Source organism: Podarcis raffonei, chromosome 13 (assembly GCF_027172205.1).
Source record: "Podarcis raffonei isolate rPodRaf1 chromosome 13, rPodRaf1.pri, whole genome shotgun sequence".
In the NCBI taxonomy this organism is placed as follows: Eukaryota; Metazoa; Chordata; class Lepidosauria; order Squamata; family Lacertidae; genus Podarcis; species Podarcis raffonei.
In genome coordinates this window covers 5574361-5600212 of record NC_070614.1, presented here as the reverse complement: position 1 = coordinate 5600212, position 25852 = coordinate 5574361, and the positions used below count along the sequence as shown (strand labels likewise).

The 25852-nt window shown below is 43.4% G+C and overlaps 1 protein-coding gene across 16 annotated transcripts in view; it reads left to right on the top strand.

Moving 5' to 3' along the window:
* The window catches only part of FHOD3 (formin homology 2 domain containing 3), a 331840-nt gene that overhangs the window by 246527 nt on the left and 59461 nt on the right, over positions 1–25852 (top strand). For 9 of the 16 annotated variants that reach the window (XM_053360836.1, XM_053360827.1, XM_053360831.1 and 6 more), the window contains 5 exons: positions 1383–1460; positions 5751–5870; positions 13740–13874; positions 15682–15732; positions 19471–19685. In XM_053360836.1, coding sequence (XP_053216811.1) covers positions 1383–1460; positions 5751–5870; positions 13740–13874; positions 15682–15732; positions 19471–19685 — 599 coding nt within the window. The remainder of the gene's footprint in view (positions 1–1382; positions 1461–5750; positions 5871–13739; positions 13875–15681; positions 15733–19470; positions 19686–25852) is intronic. The other 7 variants (XM_053360833.1, XM_053360835.1, XM_053360832.1 and 4 more) reach the window with 3 other exon arrangements.

Sequence of the window (25852 nt, the reverse complement as noted above, 5' to 3'; positions counted from 1 at the left end):
CGGCTCTAACAAGTGCATAAAACAATAAGGCCAACTAAGGTCGGAAGCAAACTATTAAAAAACGCCCTTTAGACGCAACGTTGGGACAGAGCAAGGGCGGGAGCAGAGGAAGCAAACATTCATTATTATACATTGCTTTTATTCCTGCGATCGGTAAGGGTCATGCGATTGACCACGATCGCTCAAGGGTCTACCTGTCGATCGCGGTCGACCTGTTGGACATCGATGTTCTATATGAATGGTTACCATGCCAGGACATCATTTTGGGTAGTTTCTTACTTGGACTTCTCCTGTCATTATTTTGCCCATTTTACCTCCAAACTTTGTCCCAAGTAGACATTTCAGATCCTGTGCGCAGTGGGGGATTGGGATCAAACCAGCCAAGTGTGCCCCTATAGCATACCTACCCCTGTTCAAAGTTCATATGTTTGCATTGGACCCCACACAGATTCAGCTCAACACATGCTTCAGTATTATCATATATATACGTAAAGGTAAAGGGACCCCTGACCATTAGGTCCAGTTGCGGACGACTCTGGGGTTGTGGCGCTCATCTCGCTTTACTGGCTGAGGGAGCCGCTGTACAGCTTCCAGGTTATGTGGCCAGCATGACTAAGCCGCTTCTGACGAACCAGAGCAGCACACGGAAATGCTGTTTACCTTCCTGCCGGAGCGGTACCTATTAATCTACTTGCACTTTGACGTGCTTTCGAACTGCTAGGTTGGCAGGAGCAGGGACCGAGCAATGGGAGCTCACCCCATCGCAGGGATTCAAACCGCTGTACACCTGTAATTATACATAATAATAATAACTATAAACCTCAACATTTTGGCACTATCCAAAAACTAAAATAAAAGTTCAGTTCTCTCCCATAGGCACACAATATAATCTACCTCAGGGGTAGTGGCACAAAAGGAAGGATTGGAGATCAGTTGATTTGAGGTCATGTTATATTTATATGTGTAGGTTCAACGCAAGCTTTTCTTTCTCAGCCTTCCCTTACCAAGAGGTCTTTGGCTCTGTCTAGATAAGCAGTTCCTCACATGCTGAGATTCTTTTCCAACTGTTTCTCCCAAAATAGTGGAGGTGACAATTGGGAGTCTAGAGAGCCTCTCGGTGCAATTGTTCATGGTTTATTCCTTATTTTGTCATCATTCCTGCTTAACCTCCTCCGGACCATAAGCTTGATATCTGAACCATGGATTGTATTAGAATTCTGTTCTCCTTTTTTCTGTATGCCACAGCAATGTTAACCAAGGTACAACCGAGTATAAGTGAGCAAACTGTACTTCTTCCATACATATTTCATAGTTGCTCAGCGGGTATTCTTTTTCCCCCTGTCAAACACATCTGTAGTAATTGTTTCTCCTTTCTCCTGCAGTCCTTCTGAAAACCTGCCTGTGAACAAATTTTCTGACTCCTTCGATCCTTTTAATTTCCACTCTTTGTCTTCTCTTAGGTGGGTGATTCTTCTTCATACAATATTATTTCCTTGTTATGGGATGCTACTGAATTTAATGTCTTCCTTTCCTTTCCTTTCCTGACCTTCAGCATTTTGATTCCTTATACCAGAATACTGTCATATCCAGTGGTACCTCTGGTTACAAACGCTTCAGGTTACGAACTCCGCTAACCCGGAAGTAGCTGCTCCTGGTTACAAACTTTGCCCCAGGATGCGAATGGAAATCGTGCGCCAGAGGAGCGTGCGCAGTGGGAGGCCCCATTAGCGAAAGCACGCCTCAGGATAAGAACGGTTTCAGCTTAAGAACAGACCTCCGGAACGAATTAAGTTTGTAATCAGAGCTACCACTGTAGTCATGAAAGCCTTGCTGGTCCAATAAAAAATAATATCAGATAAGACCCCATGGTTAACACCATGCTTTATTCCCCCAATATCTGAAGCATTGAATTCATGGACACTAATAGCAAGGTACTGATGTACCAGGCCCATAGCCAGAAGGGGCGTTGTATAGTGAGCTTTCTTTTCTTTAAAAGAGGCAAGTTGCTAGGCCTCATGGGATAGAAGACGCAAAGCAAAATGTGCCAGCAAACCTCTAAGTCAGCGGTTCTCAACTTGTGGGTCCCCAGATGTTGTTGGACTACAACTCCCATCATCCCTGAGCTCTGGCCTTGCTAGCTAGAGGTGATGGGAGTTGTAGTTCAACAACATCTGGGGAGCCACAGGTTGAGAAAGGCTGCTCTAAGTGATTTCTGTGAGATGACCCAGCCTGTTTTAGCCCATAGGTGACAAGTGAGTTCTCTGGACACCAGGCGATGGGGAATCCCTGAGATCCCAAGAATTGCCGTTTTCTCCTACCCTTAAGTGCACATTTTTCTTTCCTAAAACCAGTCTCATTTTTCTAATCACTGGCATATCTGTAGTTCAAAGATCTACTATTTCCCCTCATCACCCTCTGCCCTTCCTATCAAGCAGGATATATCTTCTGTGTGGTGAGTTCATCTGAAATCAGATAAACCCTAAAAGTTATTTCCCCCCCCCCGAAAATACCACTATATCACCTGTGTGGCTGGATGTTAAAGGACCCACCTCTCAAAAAGGCAAATGGACAATGCAAAAACTTCCCAAAGAGGACTTACTTCCAAGTAAGCATGTACAGGATTGTTAGCATGTAAGTAGTTTAGAGATCATTTGATTGTGATTTGAGGTATGCCTTTAAAATATGTAATCTGATTGATAGTATTTTTATCCCACTTTGGCAGAATGCATGCATGATATTGTGGTGTTAGTACAGTGGTACCTCAGGTTAAGTACTTAATTCGTTCCGGAGGTCTGTTCTTAACCTGAAACTGTTCTTAACCTGAAGCACCACTTTAGCTAATGGGGCCTCCTGCTGCCGCCGGAGCACGATTTCTGTTTTCATCCTGAAGCAAAGTTCCTAACCTGAAGCACTATTTCTGGGTTAGTGGAGTCTGTAACCTGAAGCGTATGTAACCTGAAGCGTATGTAACCCGAGTTACCACTGTATAGTTCATGGGTAGGCAAACTAAGGCCCAGGGGCTGGATATGGCCCAATCGCCTTCTAAATCCGGCCTGCGGATGGCCCGGTTTTTACATGAGTAGAATGTGTCCTTTTATTTAAAATTCATCTCTGGGTTATTTGTGAGGCGTAGGAATTCATTCCTTTCCCCAAAAAAAATATAGTCCAGCCCCCCCACAAAGTCTGAGGGACAGTGGACCGGGCCCCCTGCTGAAAAAGTTTGCTGACACCTGATATAGTTCCTCAGTGCACCTGGGGGTAGAGTTCAGTGAATCTGACAATTCTGATTTTTCTCAGCTTTTGTTTTTTGTTTTATGCCCTTAAGTTCAGTTCTCCACATTTCCACATCAGTTTAGGATGTTTGTTTTTAAGTCCTCATGAAGATTCATCATCATTCAGATACACATTTTTGTTTGCAGTTTTCCCCAATAGACACATTCTTGCCCACCTTTCACCATAAGGTCTGAATTGATATAATATACGTGGAACAGGAAAATAGGTGCTAGTGCTGTTCTGCAGATACTTGTACACGATCTTACCCACTTGTGGAAAAAAAAAGGCTATACATAAGTAGGCTTTATAGTAATGGTGCTGGTTGTGTTTGTGTGTGTGTGTGCGCGCGCACATGTGCAAGCGCGCTTTGGATTGAGTTTCAGTTTTCTCATGCAACACACCATTGCCTGGTCTTACCACGATGATAAGTCCCCTATGGCTTACCTGGAACCAGACTGTGCGAACATATGGGCTCCCAGGGAGAAGCTTTCTTCTGTTTTGCTCCTTATTTCTCTGTGATTGTGCATAAGAGAATGCTGCGTATCACTTTTAGTTTCTCTCTGCATTAAAAACAGGGGGCTCCTTTATCCGCTAACCCAAGAGCACATTTTGAATCTTGAGAAACTTCTGTAGGCACCAGTCACAAAATGGCTTCCTTGGTGATGTGATGTAACAACACAGCATGGTTGCCGTAGGGATGTGGGAGGGGATGTGTTTGTAGGTGGAGGAGTAATGAGGGAAAGGGCAGAGGAGATGCAGTACTGGTACAGGAAGAAGGTCATCATCATCATCATCATCATTTTATTATTTATACCCCACCCATCTGGCTGGGTTTCTCCTGCCACTCTGGGCAGCTTACAGCACAGGTCTGCTTTCAGATGTCTTCTAAAAGTCAGATAGTTGTTTATTTCCTTGACATCCGATGGGAGGACATTCCACAGGGCGGGCGCCACTGCCAAGAATGTCCTCTGCAGAACCTTCACTTCTCGCAGTGAGGGAACCGTCAGAAGATCCTCGGAGCTTGACCTCAGTGTCTGGGCTGAATGATGGGGGTGGAGATGCTCCTTCGGGTATACTGGGCCGAGGCCATTTAGGGCTTTAAAGGTCAGCACCAACACTTTGAATTGTGCTCGGAAACGTACTGGGAGCCAGTGTAGGTCTTTCAGGACCGGTGTTATATGGTCTTGGCGGCTGCTCCCAGTCACCAGTCTAGCTGCTGCATTCTGGATTAGTTGTAGTTTCCAGGTCACCTTCAAAGGTAGCCCCACGTAGAGCACATTGCAGTTGTCAGTGCTAATCTGTGAGGGAGCCTTGAAGAAAGGCCATCGTGCCTTAAGATCAGGAGGGAATCCTGTCAAGGAGAAATGGAGAGAAGAGTACTGTGAAGGCTGATCAGAAGACACTATGGTGAAGGCAAATGGGACAAGGTAAAGTGTTAAGTTCTGGGTGAACATATCAGATGACACAGCAATTCTTCAAACAGCTCTTGTTTATTCACAGGCCAGAACAGAACTGAACTGAAGGGTTCAGTCAGCCTGCTTATATAGAGCTCCAGTACAATGTAACGCAGGTGGCAAGAGCCTAGGACTTGCTGATCAGAAGGTTGGCAGTTCGAATCCCCGTGACGGGGTGAGCTCCCGTTGCTCGGTCCCTGCTCCTGCCCACCTAGCAGTTTGAAAGCACGTCAAAGTGCAAGTAGATAAATAGGTACTGCTCTGGTGGGAAGGGGAACGGCGTTTCCGTGTGCTGCTCTGGTTCACCAGAAGCGGCTTAGTCATTCTGGCCACATGACCAGAAGCTTTACGCCGGCTCCCTCGGCCAATAAAGCGAGATGAGTGCCGCAACCCCAGAGTCGGTCATGACTGGACCTAATGGTCAGGGGTCCCTTTACCTTTGCCTTTACAATGTAACTGTAACAATTTTCTAAAACTATCCAATCACTGAACGTCACTTTCGATCCCTTATTTGCATAACTATCTACAGTATCCCCCTGCTGGCCCAGGGTGAGGACTTCAGTACATAACATAAAGTGTTGTCAGAAAAACAGGAACCTGATAAAACACTGGGTGGCAGAGAAACAAAATTGCAGCGGGGCAGAGATGATAGGACTGGGGCAAAAAAACCCACAACACCCTAAATAGGGTCTAGAGATGTGAGGGATTGTGCACTATTAGTAGAAATGATGTGAGCAGGAAAGCGAGAGTTGGAGGATGAGCGGTGGTTGACCGGACAGCCAAGGATGCATAGATTTGGCAGATTTAAACTGGAATTCTGCCAATTGTGAATTTTGTGACGGGACAACAAAAACCAAACAGTGCTGAATATTACAAATGCATTTGTACTGACTGGGTGGTTTGTTTTTCTCTGTGGACCTCTAGCACACTATTAACCGAGGGATCCTTTTGTAGTGCATTAATGAAAACAGCATGTTGTTGACCTGTTTATGAAGTGACCTTTTCCGCTTCTGTCAACTTCAGGTACAGTGGCTACAGCAACAACTCCTGTTCTTCCACGTTACCTCATTCTGGATTAAGTACACCTACAACACCCAATTCTCGCCATGCTGCATCGCCACCCGAAGAGGCCAAAATTGAGAGGTTGGTAAGAAAACAGCGTGAACAAAAAATAGATTAATTAATTGAAAATAAGTTAAATTTTGATGTGCTTTCCTTGACCGAATCTGGTTTCAAAGTGGTTTATAGAGTTACATTCCTAGAAGAGTTCAGCAATGGATCCAGGTTGGTCTAGATTTGGCTTTCCTGCACTAGGCAGTGAATTGGATTGGATTACCTTCAAGGCATCGTTCAACTCTTGCGATTCTATGAAAGATGTGGTGGTAGTGGCAGTGGAAAGATTTCAGACAGAGAGAATAATTTGCAAGTTGAGAGGGGGCTTGCCAGTGTATTTGATTGTTACCCATCCATTGCTGAAGGGTATGATATAAATAACAAATTAATTAATCATTACTGGCAGCCATTATCTTATTTCTTTCTTTTTTCTGTTGGATTTTTTGTTATATTTTATTTATATGCAAATGCAATACAGTAATACATAACTTTAACAGCATTACTATACAAGATCACTTTTGTCTAGGAGTTTGTTTCGTGGGCTATTAATATATTTTTTTTAATTAAAGATTTTCTTGATTTACAAAAGTCATTATCTTCTTTCTTGAACTTTTATTTTGTCACTGCTTAATAGAGCAGCAGCAAATCTCCTCTCACGTGCCCCTAGTGCCATGAAATGAGATCAGGATGTGGTTGCTGCTAGGAGGTTTTCCGCAGCAGTGAAACAAAGTTAACCTCAACTCACCAGAAAGTTCCCCACCTCAGCCTTTGAAATAATTTCACAGACACATACAAATTCTGGAAGAGCCCCCAAATCACAGAGTGTCAAATTGGAAGGTGGTATTTTCACAGTTCTAGGGGTATGTGAAAAGAAGAAAATGTTTTCTTATGCCAAAACTTTATTTTACAACATGCTGGAGTGTTGCTATTTTGCAAAAAGGTATTTACACAGAGAGAGAGGGGCGGGGAGAAAAGGTTTTCTCGTCCAGGGAAGTGGGTGATGTTATAATCTTATGAGTGTATTCTTGCAGAATAGGAAAACAAGATAATAAACATAAAATATAATGAAAAGAAAGAACATTGACCAAAAGGCCATAAAATGCAAGAGGAACAGTTCCCCAATTAGGAAGTAGCAAAGAGTTAATCGTTCTTTCCCCTCCTTCCCTTCCCCCCAAAATCCAATCCACTCCAATCCAAATCAGGCCACCTATTAGCCTCAGGTGGAGCCACTGGGAGAAATAATCCCATTCTTTGAGCATTGTAAAAGTTATTGTAGAAACATTGGAAGAATTATGCCTCAAAAGCACTTAAACCCATAATTGGAGAGGAACAGTGGTTAGTTGTTTAATTTATACTCAAGGTAGTATGTTAAGAGTTAATGAACTTCTGAAACTGGAAGTGGGTGTTATGATCACAGTGCAGATGTGCAAGGCTCCCAATTCAGTTTAAAGTGCTTGGTTGATCCTTAAAGCCCTTCACAACTTGGGACCAGGGTACCTGAAGAACTGCTTGGACTCCTTTACAGGTGGGGTGGTCCCTTTTAGGTGGCTCCACCTCAACTATGGAAGGTTCTCCCATGATGCTCACCTGGTGCCTACCTTGAGCCATTTGGTTGCCAGACAAATGTGTTTTAGCTTTCCTGAGCTTTTGATGCGGCCTGTTGTATCTCTGCCAGCTAAGTTTGCGTTTGCTTTATGTTTGCTGACCGCTTTTATACAATTCTTTTTAAATTCTGTGGTTTAAATATTTTGTTATTATTGTAACTTTTATTCTTTGTGGGGGGGAAATGCTTGTTGGGTTTTGTGTGCCCCAGAAAGAGACAGACAGACAGACACAGCCCAGCCCTCCATGGGTCCATGTTTTCCTGGAGACCAGGCCACAGTGGTCTCACCCTCGCCACCAGATGAGAGACTATTTACCAAGCTGCCACTTATCAAACAGCCTCCAAAATCTCCCTGGGATCTCTCTGAAACCTCCTTAGGCAGCATGATGTTGAAGCTCTAAGCATGGAAGTGTTTAGAATAAGCTGAGACCACAAAGGGATTATGAAACAAGAACTGCATTTACTAGATGAAAAAAAGAGTACTATTTCACTTTAATAAAATGTATGCACCACTTGACTAAAGAAGTAAACAGCCCCAAAAGCCCTCGAAACAGTATAATACATATAAATGTTAGAAAGAAATGAGATGCCCAATATAACAAAAAAACCTCAGATATTTCCTTTGGAGAAAAAGCAGAGTAAAATCGGTTAAAGATATCCACTTGCCCATATCTATTCAGACCCTGAACCTACCTAAGCTCACAAGTCAGCCTTTGTCCCTTGAAACCTTGAAATCCCAAATCTTCTCTATATCATGTAAGATACCCTTGATCTGCTCACCTCCTGTCTGTCTGTGTGTTTAAATGTCACCTGTCAGTTGCGCTCCTCCCTTGGGAAGCTTAGAGCTTTAAAATTTCCCACCCTCAGAGAGACATGTGTTGTTAGACACATCAGCAGTGGCAGTCGCCTATGCCTTGATGTCACAGTAGACTCAGGGCACATGCTAGAGTTTCAAGCTAACCATGCACTTCTCAACAAGCCATATAAGCAAGACATACATTCCCATTATATACACAAGCAGTCAAGGAGAGTCAAGGCCGATTCCTTCACAGTGCAAATTCAGAAACAGCTCGCACCAGCTGTTGCACTACAAGGCTGGCCTCATTTCTCTGCAACCTACCCCACTCCACGCCCCCCAAAAAAAGAAATCGTTGTGTTTATAAATGTGTTTATGAAATGTACTTGGGGGATCCTACCGGACAAGTTCTAAGTGCAGTGCAATCTTATGTTGCTGGTTGTAGAGAGATACTGGCACATTTACAGCTCCACCTTTGTGACTGTGACTTCTTATTAAGCAAAAGAAAAGGAAGCAATCTTGCCAGCCTGTAACTGGATTTCTACATCGCCAGGAGAGATGCATTTCTGGGGACAAAGGGGCAAGTCTGTGTGCAAACACTGTTTTCAATGATATCACTATGCCATCAGTAACATGTAGCGCCATCCTGAAATTAACAAGGGTATTGTAGGGTTCACAAGTTTTGCAAAACACTAGAGGTCCTGTTGTGTTTGTGTGAGGGATGAAATGGTTCCTGAAAATTACTTGGCTTTGCCTTTTTTCTAAGTTGTTTGTAGCCATTGTCTGCACCATCTGCTACTACTTTGGTACCATTTTTAACCCTAATCTTTCCGTTCCCCCTTATCATTTTCTTCCTGGGATAATCCGAGCATTGGTGGACCTTGGGATCTAAAATTTCAGCAGTGCCCTGTGCAAACCCTGTGCCCCCCCCTTGCATTCTACATCATCATTGTGGTGCCCCTGAGGCTCTAATTTTAAAAAAGGTAAAGGTAAAGAACTCCTGGACAGTTAAGTCCAGTCAAAGGCAACTATGGGGCCGCGGCACTCACCTTGCTTTCAGGCTGAGGGAGCCGGCGTTTGTGCACAGACAGCTTCCCGGGCCATGTGGCCAGCATGACTAAACAGCTTCTGGCACAACGGAACACCGTGACAGAAACCAGGGCAAACGGAAATGCCGTTTACTTTTCTGTCACAGCGATACCTATTTATCTACTTGCACTGGTGTGCTTTCGACATGCTAGGCTGGCAGAAGCTGGGACAGAGCAACGGGAGCTCACCCTGTCGTGCGGATTCAGACCGTCGACCTTCCAGTTGGCAAGCCCAAGAGGCTCAGTGGTCTAGACCACAGCGCCACCCTTTTCCCTGAGGCTCTATGCCCAGTGCGACTGAACCAGTCGTGCTCCCCTAAACCTACCTCTGATCCAAGTCAATCAGGAACCATGTACTTAGTGCAGTCAGAACAAATGTTGCTGAGCGAGAATGAGGGTTGTGCTTTCTGGACTGATCCCAAGGGTCCAACCAGTCAGAAGTGTGTTGCCTCGCTTTGTTGTCATTTGTCATTTATCAAAGCATGAGAGGGATTGTCTTTGGGGAAGAGTTGTAGAGCAACTCCTTTTATGCAGAAGGTCCTAGGTTTAATCCTCTGCCTTAAACCCAGGAGAGCTGCTGCCAGTTTGTGCCAACAATCCTGTGCTGGATGGACATACAGTCTAGCTTAGTATAAGGCTATTGGGATTATAGGGACATGGGAGGCACTGTGGGTTAAACCACAGAGCCTAGGACTTGCCGATCAGAAGGTCGGCGGTTCAAATCCCCGCGACAGGGTGAGCTCCCGTTGCTCAGTCCCTGCTCCTGCCAACCTAGCAGTTTGAAAGCACGTCAAAGTGCAAGTAGATAAATAGGTACCGCTCCGGCGGGAAGGTAAACGGCGTTTCTGTGCGCTGCTCTGGTTCGCCAGAAGTGACTTAGTCATGCTGGCCACATGACCCGGAAGCTTTACGCCGGCTCCCTCAGCCAATAAAGCGAGATGAGCTCCGCAACCCCAGAGTCAGCCACGACTGGACCTAATGGTCAGGGGTCCCTTTAACTTTACCTTTATTGGGATTATAGCCATTTCCCTTGTTCCTGTGCCAGTTGCCTTGTTTAAATGGTGTATTTGCAAGGTGGGTTTTTTGCCAATTTAAAGGAAGCAGCACAATTCTTGCCCACCCCCTGCCATTTGGAGGCAGTTTGCCAAGAGAGTAGAAGGATTCGCCTCTTTTAAGATGGGGAATCTCTTATAAAATGATGAGCAGGGAAGAGATTCCCTGCAGAAGCAGCCCCCTCATTCTTCTTTATGACCTTTGGAACTAGGCAAAGGTTTTCGCCCCCTTTGACAGTGCCACCTTGAAAAGCCAGTGATAAAGTGGGTTGCTTTTGTTGTCTGATGAACGTTTCACAACCTTTTTAGCTCAGACCTAGCTTGACAACAGTCGGACAATGATATTGCATCTGTAATTTCGTGCCAGAAACAAGGTTTACGGGATATTGGGTTTTATACCCCCTTATGTAATGTTTATCCACGTGGGATGTAACAGATTCGAATTCAATGCGCAGAAATTGTTGAAATCCTACTTGCATTGATCTGCTGCCAGTGGGGCAAAAGCTGTCACGTCTTGCGTAACTGAATATTTGTATGCACATCTACAAGCCAAAGTGTTTTAAAATAGTGGCAATGATCACCTAGCTTATTTTGTTTTTAGAGAAGGGGGCTGCAATTCCTCCTTTCTCCCCAGCTAACCCTTTCATTCCAAACTTGGGATATTGCGAATGCCTTGATGAAATAGGTCAGGAGAACCTCCTGGCCATCTGCTTTCACTTACAAATATCTGTAAAAATGCACGCACTAATTACAGGGGCAGCAATCTTGAGACTCCAAAGCAAGAATTTGATAAGCCCTTCTGAAATGGCCCATCTTGATTTCTTTTCCTGGAATTGGAGCTTTTAGGTAACGTCCTGTAAGGAAAAAGGGACCACCCTTGATTTCAGAGAGTACAGTTACATGTGGTCCTTTGATTACATTTTAACAGATGGCTGTATCAAAGTTCAAATCACATAGCCAGCAGTGAGCCTTTTATTCCACTGTTGATTCTAGAAAAAGAGCCTCACTTTTTTATTCTATGTGTCATGCAGCGACCCCCCCACCCCCCGGGGTTGCCCCTTGCAATTTCCTGTATTGGTCACATTGGGGGAATCCCACCCAATTAGGAATCAAGTACTGAAAGGATGATACCATGATACTGCAATCCGATTTAGCTATGTGATAATGTTACCAAAAGTGAGGCCAATTTAAATGAGTAAGCAAGCACGTTTAGAGGGAGGGCCAAAATTAATTGAAACAGGGATGTAATTCTCAGCACTTCAGAAAGTGGTCATGGAAAACATTTAGCAGTTTCAGTTCAGCCATAACAATAACTTCCTTCTTTGTCTTGCTTTAACTTGCATGTTTTGTCTCTGTCATTCCAGCGGGGTGCTGCTTTGCCTGAAAACTGCTAATAAGCAGTTTTCTTAATGGGCTTTTATCATTTTATTCTTGTGTTAGCTGTTTTGATTTTTTGGATTGCACACTGGTATGTGAGTTACGGAAGGGTATTAAATAAAAAAAAATACGAATAACATCAAGTTATGGCAAAGGCATAGATGTAAGAAAGACATCTGTGCGGCAGTCGCCACACCCACCTTTGCAAAGCAATGCCTGAGTCCATAAGGGCCCATCTCAGATGTTGCCTTGCAATGCCTTCCTCTCTGAGAATGGACATAGCTTCCAACCGCTCCCTAGAAGCTGCGAAGTCATAGTGGTGCCACTCCTAGCCAGTGGCTGACAACCAGTGCCGGATTTACGTATAAGCTAAACAAGCTATAGCTTAGGGCCCCACTCTCTTGGGGACCCCAAAAAATTTTAAAGGAAAAAACCCACTGGATGTACATTTCCAAAACATAAGATAAAAAACAAATAAAATAAAACCTAGATACAGCGGGTGGTGGTGTGGTCTAAACCACTGAGCCTCTTGGGCTAGCCAATCAGAAGGTTGGTGGTTCGAATCCCCGCGACGGAGTGAGCTCCCGTTGCTCTGTCCCTGCTCCTGCCAACCTAGCAGTTCAAAAGCACGTCAAAGTGCAAGTAGATAAATAGGTACCGCTCTGGCAGGAAGGTAAACGGCATTTCCATGCACTGCTCTGGTTCGTCAGAAGAGGCTTAGTCATGCTGGCCACATCACCCGGAAGCCATACGCCAGCTCCCTCGGCCAGTAAAGCGAGATGAGCGCTGCAACCCCAGAGTCGTCCACGACTGGACCCTAACGGTCAGGGATCCCTTTGCCTTTACCTTACATACAGCAACAGTGTTTTTTGTTGTGTAGGCTCCTAGAATGTAAGTAATGGCCCCTGCCTGCTAGCCTGCTTCCTAAAATATAATTTCTTAATCACTCTGATAAAATACATACAGTACTTTGTTACGTGCAAATGGCTTTAGATACCTATTAGGTCCATAAATTACCATATAGCATATATTCAACACAAAAAATAGCGACAATTTGTTGTTGACAAAGGGCAGCTGGACATATAAAGGGCCCCGTTACCTTCAGTAGCTTAGGGCCTCATCCAACCTAAATCCGGCCCTGCTGTCAACCTTTGTGCTGGAATGAAGTATGGCATCCAGCAGTTACAAAAGAGCAGCATCAGATTTAGGGCAGCGCGGGTGGTTCCCCCACACAGGGTGTCAAGCCGAGAGGGTGCAAAATTGGGAAGGTGCAGAATTGAGACGACCCATTTGGGGGAGCCAAACTTGGCCTGGCTCAGAGTGCCATATTAGCAAAGATTACCAAAGACCACCCCTGAAAATAGCTTGCTTCAATGAAAGAGAATGGTTTCCAGCGGTCTTTACTTTTGGGTTGATCAAATCAGTGAAATGGCTGGTAATCCTTTCCCATTGGCCCTTAGTGTAATACTGTATTGGGCCGTTGTTGTTGTTGTTGTCGTCGTCGTTGTCGTTGTTGTTGTTTTAATCAGAAGCCCTACCAGAGTATGTGCAAAATGGTAATTCACCTTTTAGCATGAACCAGAGTGGCTGTAAGTCACATATGGAAAAGACAGGCTGCTGGGATACAGCAGGGGTCAGCAAACTTTTTCAGCAGGGGGCCACTGCACTGTCCCTCAGACCTTGTGGGGGGCCGGACTATATTTTTTGGGAGGGGGGTGAACGAATTCCTATGCCCCACAAATAACCCAAAGATTCATTTTAAATAAAAGGACACATTCTTCTCATGTGAAAACACACTGATTCCCGGACCTTCTGCGGGCCGGATTTAGAAGGCGATTGGGCCGGATCCGGCCCCCCGGGCCTTTCTTTGCCTACCCATGGGATACAGTATATGTATTTAGAATGAGAAAAAGTAGACAGGTGAAAAGCTATTTTATTGAAAAATATGAAGCGATGTGGTCTTGGTTTCTCCTTGGTCTGCAGGCCATCCTTGGGTGGTCTACTTACATCGTCGTATCGGCAGCACCAGGAGTCTTTGGCAGCGGAAAGAGAGAGGCGACGTCAGGAGAGGGAGGAGAGGCTGCAAAGGATAGAGCGGGAAGAAAGAAACAAGTTCAAGTAAGACAGAAAATTATTTCACGATTTGTTATCTTGATATAAGTAGAGTTGAAAAGTCATTTGCCGTATTCAATATATGCACCCTTCCATCCGTCTTCCTAAATGGTAGTATCTCCACCCTGACCTCATTTGCACATGAAGAGAAATTTGGAATTGTGGCATCTTAGGCAAACTCGGACCTCCAGATGTTTTGGGACTACAACTCCCATCATCCCTAGCTAAGAGGACCAGTGGTCAGGGATGATGGGAATTGTAGTCTCAAAACATCTTGAAGGGCCAAGTTTGCCTATGCCTGTGATAAACCACCTATTTGTCTGGGTATTTCTTAGTTTCCATTCCCACAAGTCACAGAGTAGAAAGTATGAAGTGCATTTCATAAAATACTGCTCTTCATAGCTTTGACACATTTAAATCCCTGTAGCCTTACAATTAGCTGGAGTATCCGGAGTCAGTTGAAATATTATTATTATTATTATTATTATTATTATTATTATTATTATTATTAAAATTTGTATACCGCCATATACCCACAGATCTCAGGGCAGTTCACAGGGTAATACCTGAATGAATGAATGAATGAATGAAACTTTATTTGTGTCAGCCATCGGCCATAGCAACAAAAAAAACACATTGCAATATACACAGAACAAAATAAAAAGTCGATTATATATAATACCTTGTCTTCATAGTTTTCAATCCACCGACAATTTTCTTAGGTCTATTGAACCACGTTAATTACTTCAGAAGCTGTTTGTGACCACATACAGATAAATGCTTATTTAAAAACATGAAAAATCAGTTTTCATTGTGTGCTGCTGATTCCCCGCCGCCGCCCCAGTAATGGGATTTGCTTGGCAGAAAAATCACAGTTACATTGGTAGGATTAAATGTGTTCAACTGGTGAGACCTACTTCACCATCATTTCGTTATGAGATTTGCGTGTAAATTTGCTTAACATAGTGCAAGATTGTGCCCTAATAATTTCCAAAAGAGAAAAATAATTTGCTAGTTCTGTAATGAAACAGAAAAGCTCAATAACTTATCAGCGACTAAGAAGTCAGTAAAGTCAGAAGGAGACAAAAGAGTCCCCAGCCTCTGGGCTGTTAATGAAATGGTCATCTTCTATGTAAAGGAAATATTTTTGTACTGAGGTTATCTGAAGGGATGTCACCCGGACAATAAGTTAGTGAGAACTTGCCCTTTAACTGTCACCTATCTAAGAATGGATTCTCAAGACTGCCTCCCACAGTGCAATTTACATAATCTTTGGAAAGAATCTCAGATTGGTTTTAGCATCGCCTCATGAAATAAACATCTGAGTGTTAACTGTTGCCATTTGTATGGTGGCTGTACACCTGAACAAATATTTGTGTGTGTGATTTTTTAAAAATATTTTTTTCTTAATTCTTTTCACCTGAATAAATCTTGATACCTTTCACAAGACGTAGAGCTCAGGTCAAAACTTGATGCAGGTTGGAGACTTAATGGCATTTGCTTAGAGCATGGTGCTCATAATGCCAAGGTCACAGGTTCGATCCTTTGTCCCACGCCAGGATTCTGTGACATATTCTCCTATGAAAAACATCAGTTATCAGCGTAGTACCAAAGGTGTGTGTGTGTGACAATGTGTCCTTGACATTTAAAAATTACACCCATCATCACAGATTTCTCTTAGCAAAGAATGTATTTGAATCTGAGCTCTTTTGCTTTAGCTGCTTTCATTTCTTTCACTGCTTGCTATGTTCTTCTTTTCCTGCTTTTTATTTAAGTTATTTTCCCTGTAACTTTGTGCACCTCTGTTTCATAGTCGTAATTATCTAGACAAAAGAGAGGAGCTAAGACAAGCAAGAGAAGAGAGGTCGGTACTTTACACTGTTTTTGGCCTTTTTTTACATTTCTTGTGTCATTTATTGAGAGATGCATGGTTTTGTAAACATGCTTCCAGTTAGCCTTGTAAAGAATGGCTTAAATCAGAAATGCATGTGCTATTTCATTCTGGCAAGCACAGCCATGATAAAGGAAGATGTTCATTACTGAATAATGGGCATATAACAAATAATTGTTTGGATTGCAGAGAGGGAGAGAGAGAGTTCTGAAACTGTCAGCCAAGACTTTCAGCTACTTCACAAGAAGCCTATAGCAGAGAAATCTGCAAAAGAAGTGGCTTGGGAGATCTGCTGAGTTTGGAGACTAGGTTTGATTCAGAACTTCCACCAGACCTTCAGCTGGCTGTTGTATGGTTGGAAAGGCAAAGGAAGGACAGCACTCTATTTTGAGTTTTGAGAAACTAAGAATCCCATGTAGAGAGCTTCTACAGCCATAGTTAAAAGTCACATAGCCTCAATAATACGAGAGCAAAGTGCTACCTGCAATTTTTATAGTATCATTTGCAGTAAGACAGGCTAACATGACTGCCTCTTTAAACAGATAGGACATATTGATCATGTTGCACACGTTGCATATGTTCCCCATCCTTCAGTCCAAACATCACTTCTTCTAATAGTGAAGTCAGGCGAAGAGTTTTGGAAGGGTTACTGAGAAATAAGAGGTTTGGTATCAACGTGCTTGGGAGAGCCCCAGGGTTTCCAGAAGTACAAAACACCGTTTGAAAAAAATACCTAAAACTGCAACCTGCCAAAAGACAAACAGAGGCTGGATAGAATCAGTCAGGTCATGCATCCACAGCAGTGACCAGGGGATGAATGGCTGCTGGCAGGAGTGCAGAGAGAAGAACTGCCATGGTGCATCTTCAGCAGCACAAGCGGGCACTTTCATCTGCCCCAGCTGCAACAAAACATGTCTTTCACTACAAGCCTCTACAGCCACAGCAGGCACTATAGCCCTACAACAGTTTGACTTCACCCTCAAAGGCAAACTCATCCATTGTCTCCTGAGACAGATGGATGCCAATCAACCATTTCCTTGCAGCTAGCTAGCTGGTGGCGCTGTGCGTTAAACCACAGAGCCTAGGGCTTGCCGATCAGAAGGCCAGTGGTTTGAATCCCCGCACGGGGTGAGCTCCCGTTGCTCAGTCCCTGCTCCTGCTAACCTAGCAGTTCGAAAGCACATCAAAGTGCAAGTAGATAAATAGGTACTGCTCCAGCGGGAAGGTAAACGGTGTTTCCGTGCACTGCTCTGGTTCGCCAGAAGCGGCTTAGTCATGCTGGCCACATGACCCGGAAGCTGTACGCCCGCTCCCTTGGCCAATAAAGCGAGATGAGCACCGCAACCCCAGAGTCATCCGTGATTGGACCTAACGGTCAGGGGTCCCTTTACCTTTACCTTTACTTCACCGTGTTTTAGATAAACGATCCTTTGGAGAAATGGTGGCCAACCTTCTTGACAAATGTGTCAAAGCATATGCAGCCCTCCCTCTCCATCCCTTGGAATGGTTTTCTTCTAACCTACTAAGGGAGGGAACAGGTGGCAGTACAACACAGAAGAGTCAGATAGCACTGCAGCCACGATTCCAAGCTGTAGAGACCCACTGGTATGCCTGTTTCAATCCAAATAGGCTACAAACCCCTGCTACCTGTGTCACTTATGAATCCATCTACTCCAGGGGTTGTCAGCCTGGTCCCTACCGCCCACCAGTGGGTGTTTCAGGATTCTAGGTGGGGCAGTATGGCACAAGCTGAATCCTCCTTCCATCAAGCACTGGTGGGCGGTAAGGAAATTTTACCATCAAGAAAGATGCGTTAGTGGGCAGTAGATATAAAAAGGTTGACTACCCATAATCTACTCATTTGGGAGATAAAGCCTTGTTTAGGTAACAGCTTAGCTCTCATAGAAAATCACAATCTATTGAACGGGCTGTGTATACTGTAAATGCTAGAAACATTTCCTATTTTATAGCCATCCTTTGCAATCACTTTCCAAATTCTGTGGGCACTTTTACATCACGTGGAACCCTAATTGCTTAACATTGAGGAAAAAGCTTGACTGTGTTACTGAAAATGGTTTTGCACACCCTTGAAACCAGATCCTGCAACACTGCATGTGGCATAATGTTTATGAAAGAGATCTTCGTATCTGCAATGGCTGTGCCCTTGGAACTGCATGTGTACCCATGTATTGACTATATAATTTAGTATTTACTGAATAACAGGCACTGTTATTTTCCGGGGTTGGCGGTAACGCAGCCTCATCCTTACTGGATGCAATGTTCACTAGCGCAACCTTTCCTTGTTTATATCGGCTCCTAAAAGCATCCACCCCGAGGAGGAGACTGCATGCTGTGCACCTGCATGATTCACTCATCTTGCTTTCCGGTCAGCTTCCCCTGAGACCTGGCAATCTGCTCCATCTCTGCATTAGGCGCGATTGGATCATTCAATCCCTCATAATGCAAGATGCAGCAGAATCACCCACACTCAGGGGAGGCTTTCCATTGCATTTGCATTTCTGCATTCGTCTCTTGTCAGTGTGTACCTCTTTTCAAACAGTGACACGCGGGAGTTTTTACTCTTTCACACTGTAAACCATTTCAGGTGTAAAACTGAAGGCTGCTTCCAATTTTGATTAAGGGAAAAGATGGTGAGAATCTGAGAAATAATGCAGCATTGTACAGAAGGAAGATCTCTATCTTGCCCCATTTCGTATTGTTATGAAATGCTTAGTGCAGTCAGATTTTGGAAGCCAAACAGAGTCAGGGATGCAAGAAGTTAGTTCTGATTCACCTTTGTGAGCAGTTCACTTCTGAGTAGGGCAAACGGAGTTAGAAGCCTACTTTTACATCTGCATCAATTAATGTACTCCATGGGCAAATAATGGTGGGTAAAATTAGCAGACATCTGGAAGACACACATATTCCGAAGCTATTTTGGTCTGAACATATAAAGAATTGTATGGAGAATATGATTGGTAGCTGGTCTTAATAAACAGTTAGCAAGTCTTGCCTGCCTAAAATGCAAAACAGATGTATCTTTGTTCTTTTCAACTGACTTTGATGAATAAACTATATGTGACGTCATATCCAAGCTATTGAATGTCTTGAGTCCAGCCGAGAAATCTTTTAGAATAAAAAAAAAAAAGTTTCCATTGTAGACGCTCGAGAGAACAAAGTGAATTCCAGTGCACTGCTCTTGGAGCAAATAGAAGCAGGTTCAGAGACTCAGACAGTTTTTAGTCCAAACATTTGTAAGTGGTATTATTTTCTGCAAGATCTCTTTTCCTGCGAGGCACTAAAATTTCCTCCCCTTTCTCTTCAGCAAGACTGGGACTGGGTCTTTTAACATTTGGGGATCTGAGAGACATTTTTGTGAAGGAAAAGGGAAGAGCTGGTAAATGTTTCCATGGGGAAGAAGACAATTTTCTTCAAAGTGCAGCATCTGAGAACTTCTTAGTATTATCTTTTTGTTCGACATCAGCACTATAAACGTCGCTGGGTTTTGCTTGTTTTTCGTGCCCCCCCCCCCTGCTCTGGTGCCTTCCATCCTGGCCCCCCTCCCACCAAAGTTTAGCCCAGCAGTCAGTTTTGCTGTGTACCTCATGCGTCAGGAAGTCAGAACTTTCCTCGCAGGTGCTTCAGCTATAAACAAGCACCAGCAACCGTTTTCTCCTTCTTTACGAAATCCCTTTGGAATTTGACTTCCAGATACAAATACTTGGAGAAATTGGCAGCTGAAGAGTATGAGAAGGAGCTGAGAAGTCGGAGTTTATGTCGGGGCAAGAGTGACTTATCCTTGAACCTGGGCTCTTCTTCCGTCCCAGCCTCTCCCATTCCGACATCTGCGAGCCCCACTTCAACAGATTCTCAGGAGGAGCCAAAGTCCCCTGTGACAACTCGCAGGGCATCTCAGATCTCAGAAGGTAAGTGCCAATGAACTCTGAAGGGGAAATTGGCATCTCTTAATTGCTTCTCAGTTGTTTAAGCAGATGCACCAGTATAGATTTCAAGGTATCGCACTTTCATAAAATGTTGATATCTTTTGCTGTCAGTCCTTTCTCTTAGATAAAGGTTTATACCTTACAAACAAATGGCAACATTTGGTATGCTATTCTGATTTCACTGATTGCATTTGGTGTTGTGATCCTGGTATATCAATGCTTACAATGTCAAAACACTTAAAGTATGTGGAAAGTATGTGCTCCAGCTAAAATTAAACATGTTAGATGAATGGGCTTCAATGGGAGAGCTCAGCATGGGGGACCTAAAATGTTTAATTTTAGCTAGACTGCACCTTGGAATAACCATGCCTATGTTAGGCCATGTGTGTACCTTGGGTGGCTTTTAACATCTTGTCCCCTTGACCCCAAGAGCCAAGCTGCTTTTGAAACTCGTGAGAATTTCAAAATTGGTGACTGGAAAGTGGCAAACTCGCATGTACACATGCCAATTTGAATGTTTCTGAATTTGTATTTTATATGTATTAGGTTTACATTATTGTTAATCGTATTTTTAATTTTTAATAGGAAATATGGGATGAAAATATAATTGTAATTATTATTATTATTATGCTTAAGGAATCTCTGAAAGAGATGTGATGATTTGGTACCAAAATAAGTGGCAAGGCAATAGTGAATGGGAAAACAGAGATGAAAGTTTTTATTGGTGGGGGTGGCATGCATACAATCTTAGATGTATAGCAAACCTCTTAATAGGTTTATAGTACACCAAATGCAATTATGTGGGTAAAAAGTGAAGAAGAAATCAGAAGCATTATCTAACTCCCATTAATCACTGTTAAATCACATTTATTTCAATGATGAGTTAAAGCACATGCCTAAATCATTCCTACTGAGATCCGGGGGACAAAAATACTTATTTTGGCTGGTTTATGCACATGATCAGCATCTGACGTAGTTTCTTTGGAAATCTGATGATGAATGCATTGTCTATATATGTGACTTCTGTACTTGAAGGTAAGATTGTTCACTTCTTCCTCAGCGGGGATCAAATCCTGAAAATACTTTATCTGTTATGATGCATGAATATTTCTGGGGCTGGTGCATGCTGAATGCCAGTTCTCACTATCATAGTATCATAGAGTTGGTACATCAAAGGTCTTCCCCGCTGATTCAGGAAATCCACTACAACGGTTAGCCATCCAATCTCTACATTAAAATCTCTGGCAAAGGAGAGTCTACTGCCTCTTGAGGCAGACTGTTCCACTGTTGAGCAGCTTGCACCACCTGCAAGATCTTCCAAGCTTTCAGTCTAAATTCTTTTCCTTGTAATTTGAGCCCATTGGGTCAAGTCCTACCCTCTGGTGCAACCCAGAACAAAACTGCTCCAAGATCTATCTGACAGCCCTTCATGTACTTTGCCTTGATGATGCCTCTATGACTTGGGCTCTTTGGCTTTATTGGCTGCTATTGCTTGAAGCATGCTGTTAAAGAACTACCATCTGAAGGGAGAATGGATATTGTATGCTGACTTAGGGTGTGCTGCTGTGAAACTTGATTTTAGTTTGCATGGTTTCTATTTTTTCTCAGTATTGGAGAGTTCCTGCAAAGATTGTGTATCTGTGAAATCACTTTTATTCAGAATGGCAGTTATTCAAACCCAGTGTCAGGCTTTAAGAAAAACAAACACACACACACACAACTCACCTCATTTCCCCCTATGATTAGGATTTTTCAAATCTCTGCATGGAGAGCAACTATCTCTTTTATGATGATGATTTTAGCATATGTCTCTGGGATTCCTTCCAAACATTACATTATAAAATGGAGCTCTTTGGTATGTGTGGGGAATAGATTTATAACAGGTGCATAGGCTAACTCTCTGTGGTTGAGGTGTGGAGTTGCTTTCAGCAGATGGCAGGTGTTTAGGGCTTTTCCAGAGGAGCACCTGACGCAAATGAGCAAGGTTGTGGAAATTTGCACAGATGAATGAGATAAAGACAGCAAATGCTTTCAGTGTTAAGGGAAACATCCATCTCTGTAAAGATCTCTGAATGCAGATGGTCCATGCCTTGAAACTGCTGTCACAGGCATAATTACAAGGAACGAAACCCTGTTGATCTTAGTTTCCCAGCAAAAATTAGTCACTTGAATGAATGTGAATATTTTGGATTCAGAAAGGGTTACAAGTCCCATCTGAATGTTGGAGAGGTGCACTTACATTTCCATTGTTATTTTGAAAGGCCGCAGCACACTGAGAAATTAGGAGCAACCTTTCTCAAATCCGTTGCTTACCCATGAAGACAGTCTGTTTTCCAAATACCAAGAGTTCACGCAGGTTCACGTACTGCACATTACATATCTCCACCACACTTTTCAATAGCATTTGGATTATTTGCATTTCCAAAACTTTGCTTCGTTTCCTTAATGGGATTTTGAGAAACTTGAAGACTACTCAATTCACAAATCTGGCCAGATTGTTTATGCGATATATATATATATATATATATATATATATATATATATATCCCGTAATTTTTAAAAACCCTACAAGTAATGTGGAATCTTAATTTTCTCCAGGGAAGATGGGATGGCTTGGTACATGAGAAGGAAAGTCATGTTAGAAAACCAATATTCCCCCCAAATAAGGGGGAAATTACATCTTCGGTTGTTATGCACACATGTATATTTGACATGCACAAAGCAATTCCCTTTGTTTCCCCTTTTTCATACTAAAAGAGGCCACCTACGTTATTTATGGGAAATGATTAAATACAAAATCAAAACTGCAGATGCTTCATTAGTAGTCCCTTGTAAGTGGGTGTTCAATTCCAGATTAAGTGTTTTACTACGAAAATCCAGCAGATTAGTGAATAGTCTAAACTGTAGACTGAACCCTTGGTAAATAAAGGAAATAAACTATGTGAGGCAGAAGTTCCTAGAATGTCTGACTGACTAATCTAGATGCGAAAACTGTAGACTGCTTAGAATTTTTGCTACAGTTAAGCCGTATAGCTGGATGGATGAATGAATGGATAGACAGACCTATTGGATACAGCTGCTGTGTGACATGTTAGCAGTTTTTTTCATGGGGAAACTCCTAAAAGGATCTGACCAGCTTTCCCATACCTGGTCAGGTTAGGCAGCACCAATTGTGATTTCTGAGGCTGATGGGAATTGCGTGGCAAATCCCCTCCCCCCATGTGAAATGAAGACACTGGACACATTATTTAAGGTTAATGGGCATAAAAGGCCACAACTTTATTGATTACAGGAATTGAAAGGTATTGGCCTTAGGCATTGGCTCCTATCGACTACCTGGCATGGAGACCGGGAAGGGTTATCCACAAGCCGTGGGAGTCCTGTTGAAGTACGCCAACTAGGATCCCACGGGTGTCACCGCTCGGGGGCGTGCCGGAGGCCCTTACCTCCCTAGGTTTCGGACAAGGCAACGCCCCCCGGAGTCCTCTACCGGACTACCCTTTTCCTTGGGGGAAGGTGATGGCACTTCCTTCCCCCTTCATTTGCATAACAATTACCCCTGCCAATGCCTAACCGCCAATACCGAGGAAGTTGTGACGTTTGCTACGAGGTAGGCGAAAAAACCAAAAGGCTGGAAGAGCGCCAAGTTGGAAAAATTCCTACCAGGCCCCTTGCGGCGACCAACCGGAGTCCATAGCAAGGTCATAGCTAGCTAAGCCTAAAGGGTGGGTGGGATGGGAAAACCGGTCAGCTGGAACGGGGCAAAGAGGGCAGTCCCCGGGCGCGCCTGGCCTTAAATGGGCTAGGCCACGCCTCCCCCACCCACCGATTGGCGGGCAGGGTCGCAGGCACGCCCGGGGATTCCCTTGTTCTCGCGGGGGCAGAAGGCCAGCCCCCGCGTGTGTGGGAGGGGATGGCCCGCAACCCCCTCTCCTCTCATGTTCGGAAATGGCTTTGTAGGTGAAGGGTGGGTCAGACAAAAGATTATGTACTAACCCAACTTTCAGCTGCCTTTGGAAGTTCACAAGCAGGTTACAAAGGGGATAGTTTTCCATTATTGTTTGTCTCCAGCATCTGGTAATCCGTGGGAGAGTTTGGCTCCATTCATAGACTGTGAAACTGCTAGTGGGGAGGACTTGGCAAGTTTTGGGACTGTTGCATGTGGTGGAGACAGTGAAATGCACCAGAGGACAGAAGTCTAGATTTTTCTGCCTCCTGATTTGATTCTAGGGGGCAGAGAGAATTGAATTCCATTGTCCCTGTCAAGAAATGCCCCAAGTTTATAAAACCTCTCACTATTTTGAGTCAGACCCAACTCTGGTCTGATTCAGTTAGAGTCAGCCTGAAATACTAGTAATGTTGGCAAATTCTCATTTGGGGAATTCATATTCTAAGCTCTATTCAGTAAAGGGCTTTTTAATTTGAATTCCTCCAGATAAGAATTTGCCACCAATACTAGCAATCAGAAGTGTGCAGTTGGAATGGGGAACATGGGACTGTTCAGATGTTATTGACCTCTCGCTCCCATCAATCCAGCTCGCATGGTCAGTGGTCAGGGATGAATGGAGTTAGAATCCAACAACATCTGAAGAGCAACATGTTCCCCATCACTGATGTAGCTCTCGTGATCTGTAGAACTACCTTCTTTGTATCTTGCTAGAATCAGAAAAGCTTCAAGTTCTCTGTTCATGGGTCATCCCAAAAGCTTCAGCTGTATTTCAAATTGGCATTGTTATTTACATTGTCGTTACATGGTGAACTTGAATTTTGCTGATATTCTAGCTCATATCTATATCTATCTATGAATCAGTTCATTTGAGAGGTAGAAAATTAAGAAGATATGTCAAATCTCAAAATGTTTTTTCCTAATAGTCATCCACCTCTCAGGAGTTGATGCTGAAAAATCTGAAGATAGACTTTGTTGCATGGCATTAGAAATTCATGTTCTGACCTCCCTTTAGAGCAGGGATCAGCAAACTTTTTCAGCAGGGGACCCGTCCACTGTCCCTCAGACCTTGTGGTGGGCTGGACTATATTTTGTAAAAAAAAAATGAACAAATTCCTATGCCCCACAAATAACCCAGAGATGCATTTTGAATAAAAGGACACATTCTGCTCATGTAAAAACAAGCTGATTCCCAGACCGTCCGCAGGCTGGATTTAGAAGGCGATTGGGCCGCATCTGGCCCCTGGGCCCTAGTTTGCTTACCCATGCTTTAGAGATTCAGGACATAATTAATCAGAATGTACTCCTGAGTAAGTAACCTCAAAACAGTTCTCTTGCTCACTTCTAGTTCATCTCAGTGGGATTTGTGCAGGAGAACTTCCTAATACCTTGTGTGTCCCAACTGCCTACTAGTGGCTTAAACTAATTTTGTAGTACCTCATTTTTTTAGTGGTGTTTTTTTCAGATGGTCCCCATTTTTCCACTATAAAGTTAGACTGCTTAGGTTGGACTCCCTTTCCTTTTCTCTTCCTTTCTGGGTCATCTGAATTCTCATCAGAAAAGAAAAGATCACTGCAGTCTCCATTCTGACACTGTGTACACTGCAAAAATAGAACTGCCAGGCCGGTCAGAAGGAAAAATCTAGAACTGTATCATAGTTTAGCCAAGAGGTGATTTCACAACTACACAAAATTAACATACATATTCACATTTCTGTCACTTCTGCATGGCCATTCTGTCTTTGAGAACTGTGAGCTGCTTGACTGAATACCTGTGGGTGCCTTCTAGTTTCTTTACATTGCAATATAGAAATCTTGCATGTGAAAATCTGCTGGTTTAGCTGAAAATGATGACTAAATTTCACTCTGTCAGTGATCAAATGAGGTGGAGGAAATCAACTGCATAATCAACAATATGTGTCAGACGCCAGTTAAGAGACAAATTTATGCCACTTGCCATACAGCTAGAAGCTAGATTTGTGCCAGATGCCAAGCCAGTGTTTTATGTAGCTATTCCAAAATAAATTGCCATGAGGGAACATATGCTTGCTGTCAACAGTGCATGACACTGCCCTTTCCAAGCTGTGCTGCTCTAATAAAACTTAACACATGTGTACCTTTCTATGTGTAAACAGATGAAAAATCAGTCACTCTAAACATGTTTTAGGGATGCGGGTGGCGCTGTGGGTTAAACCACAGAGCCT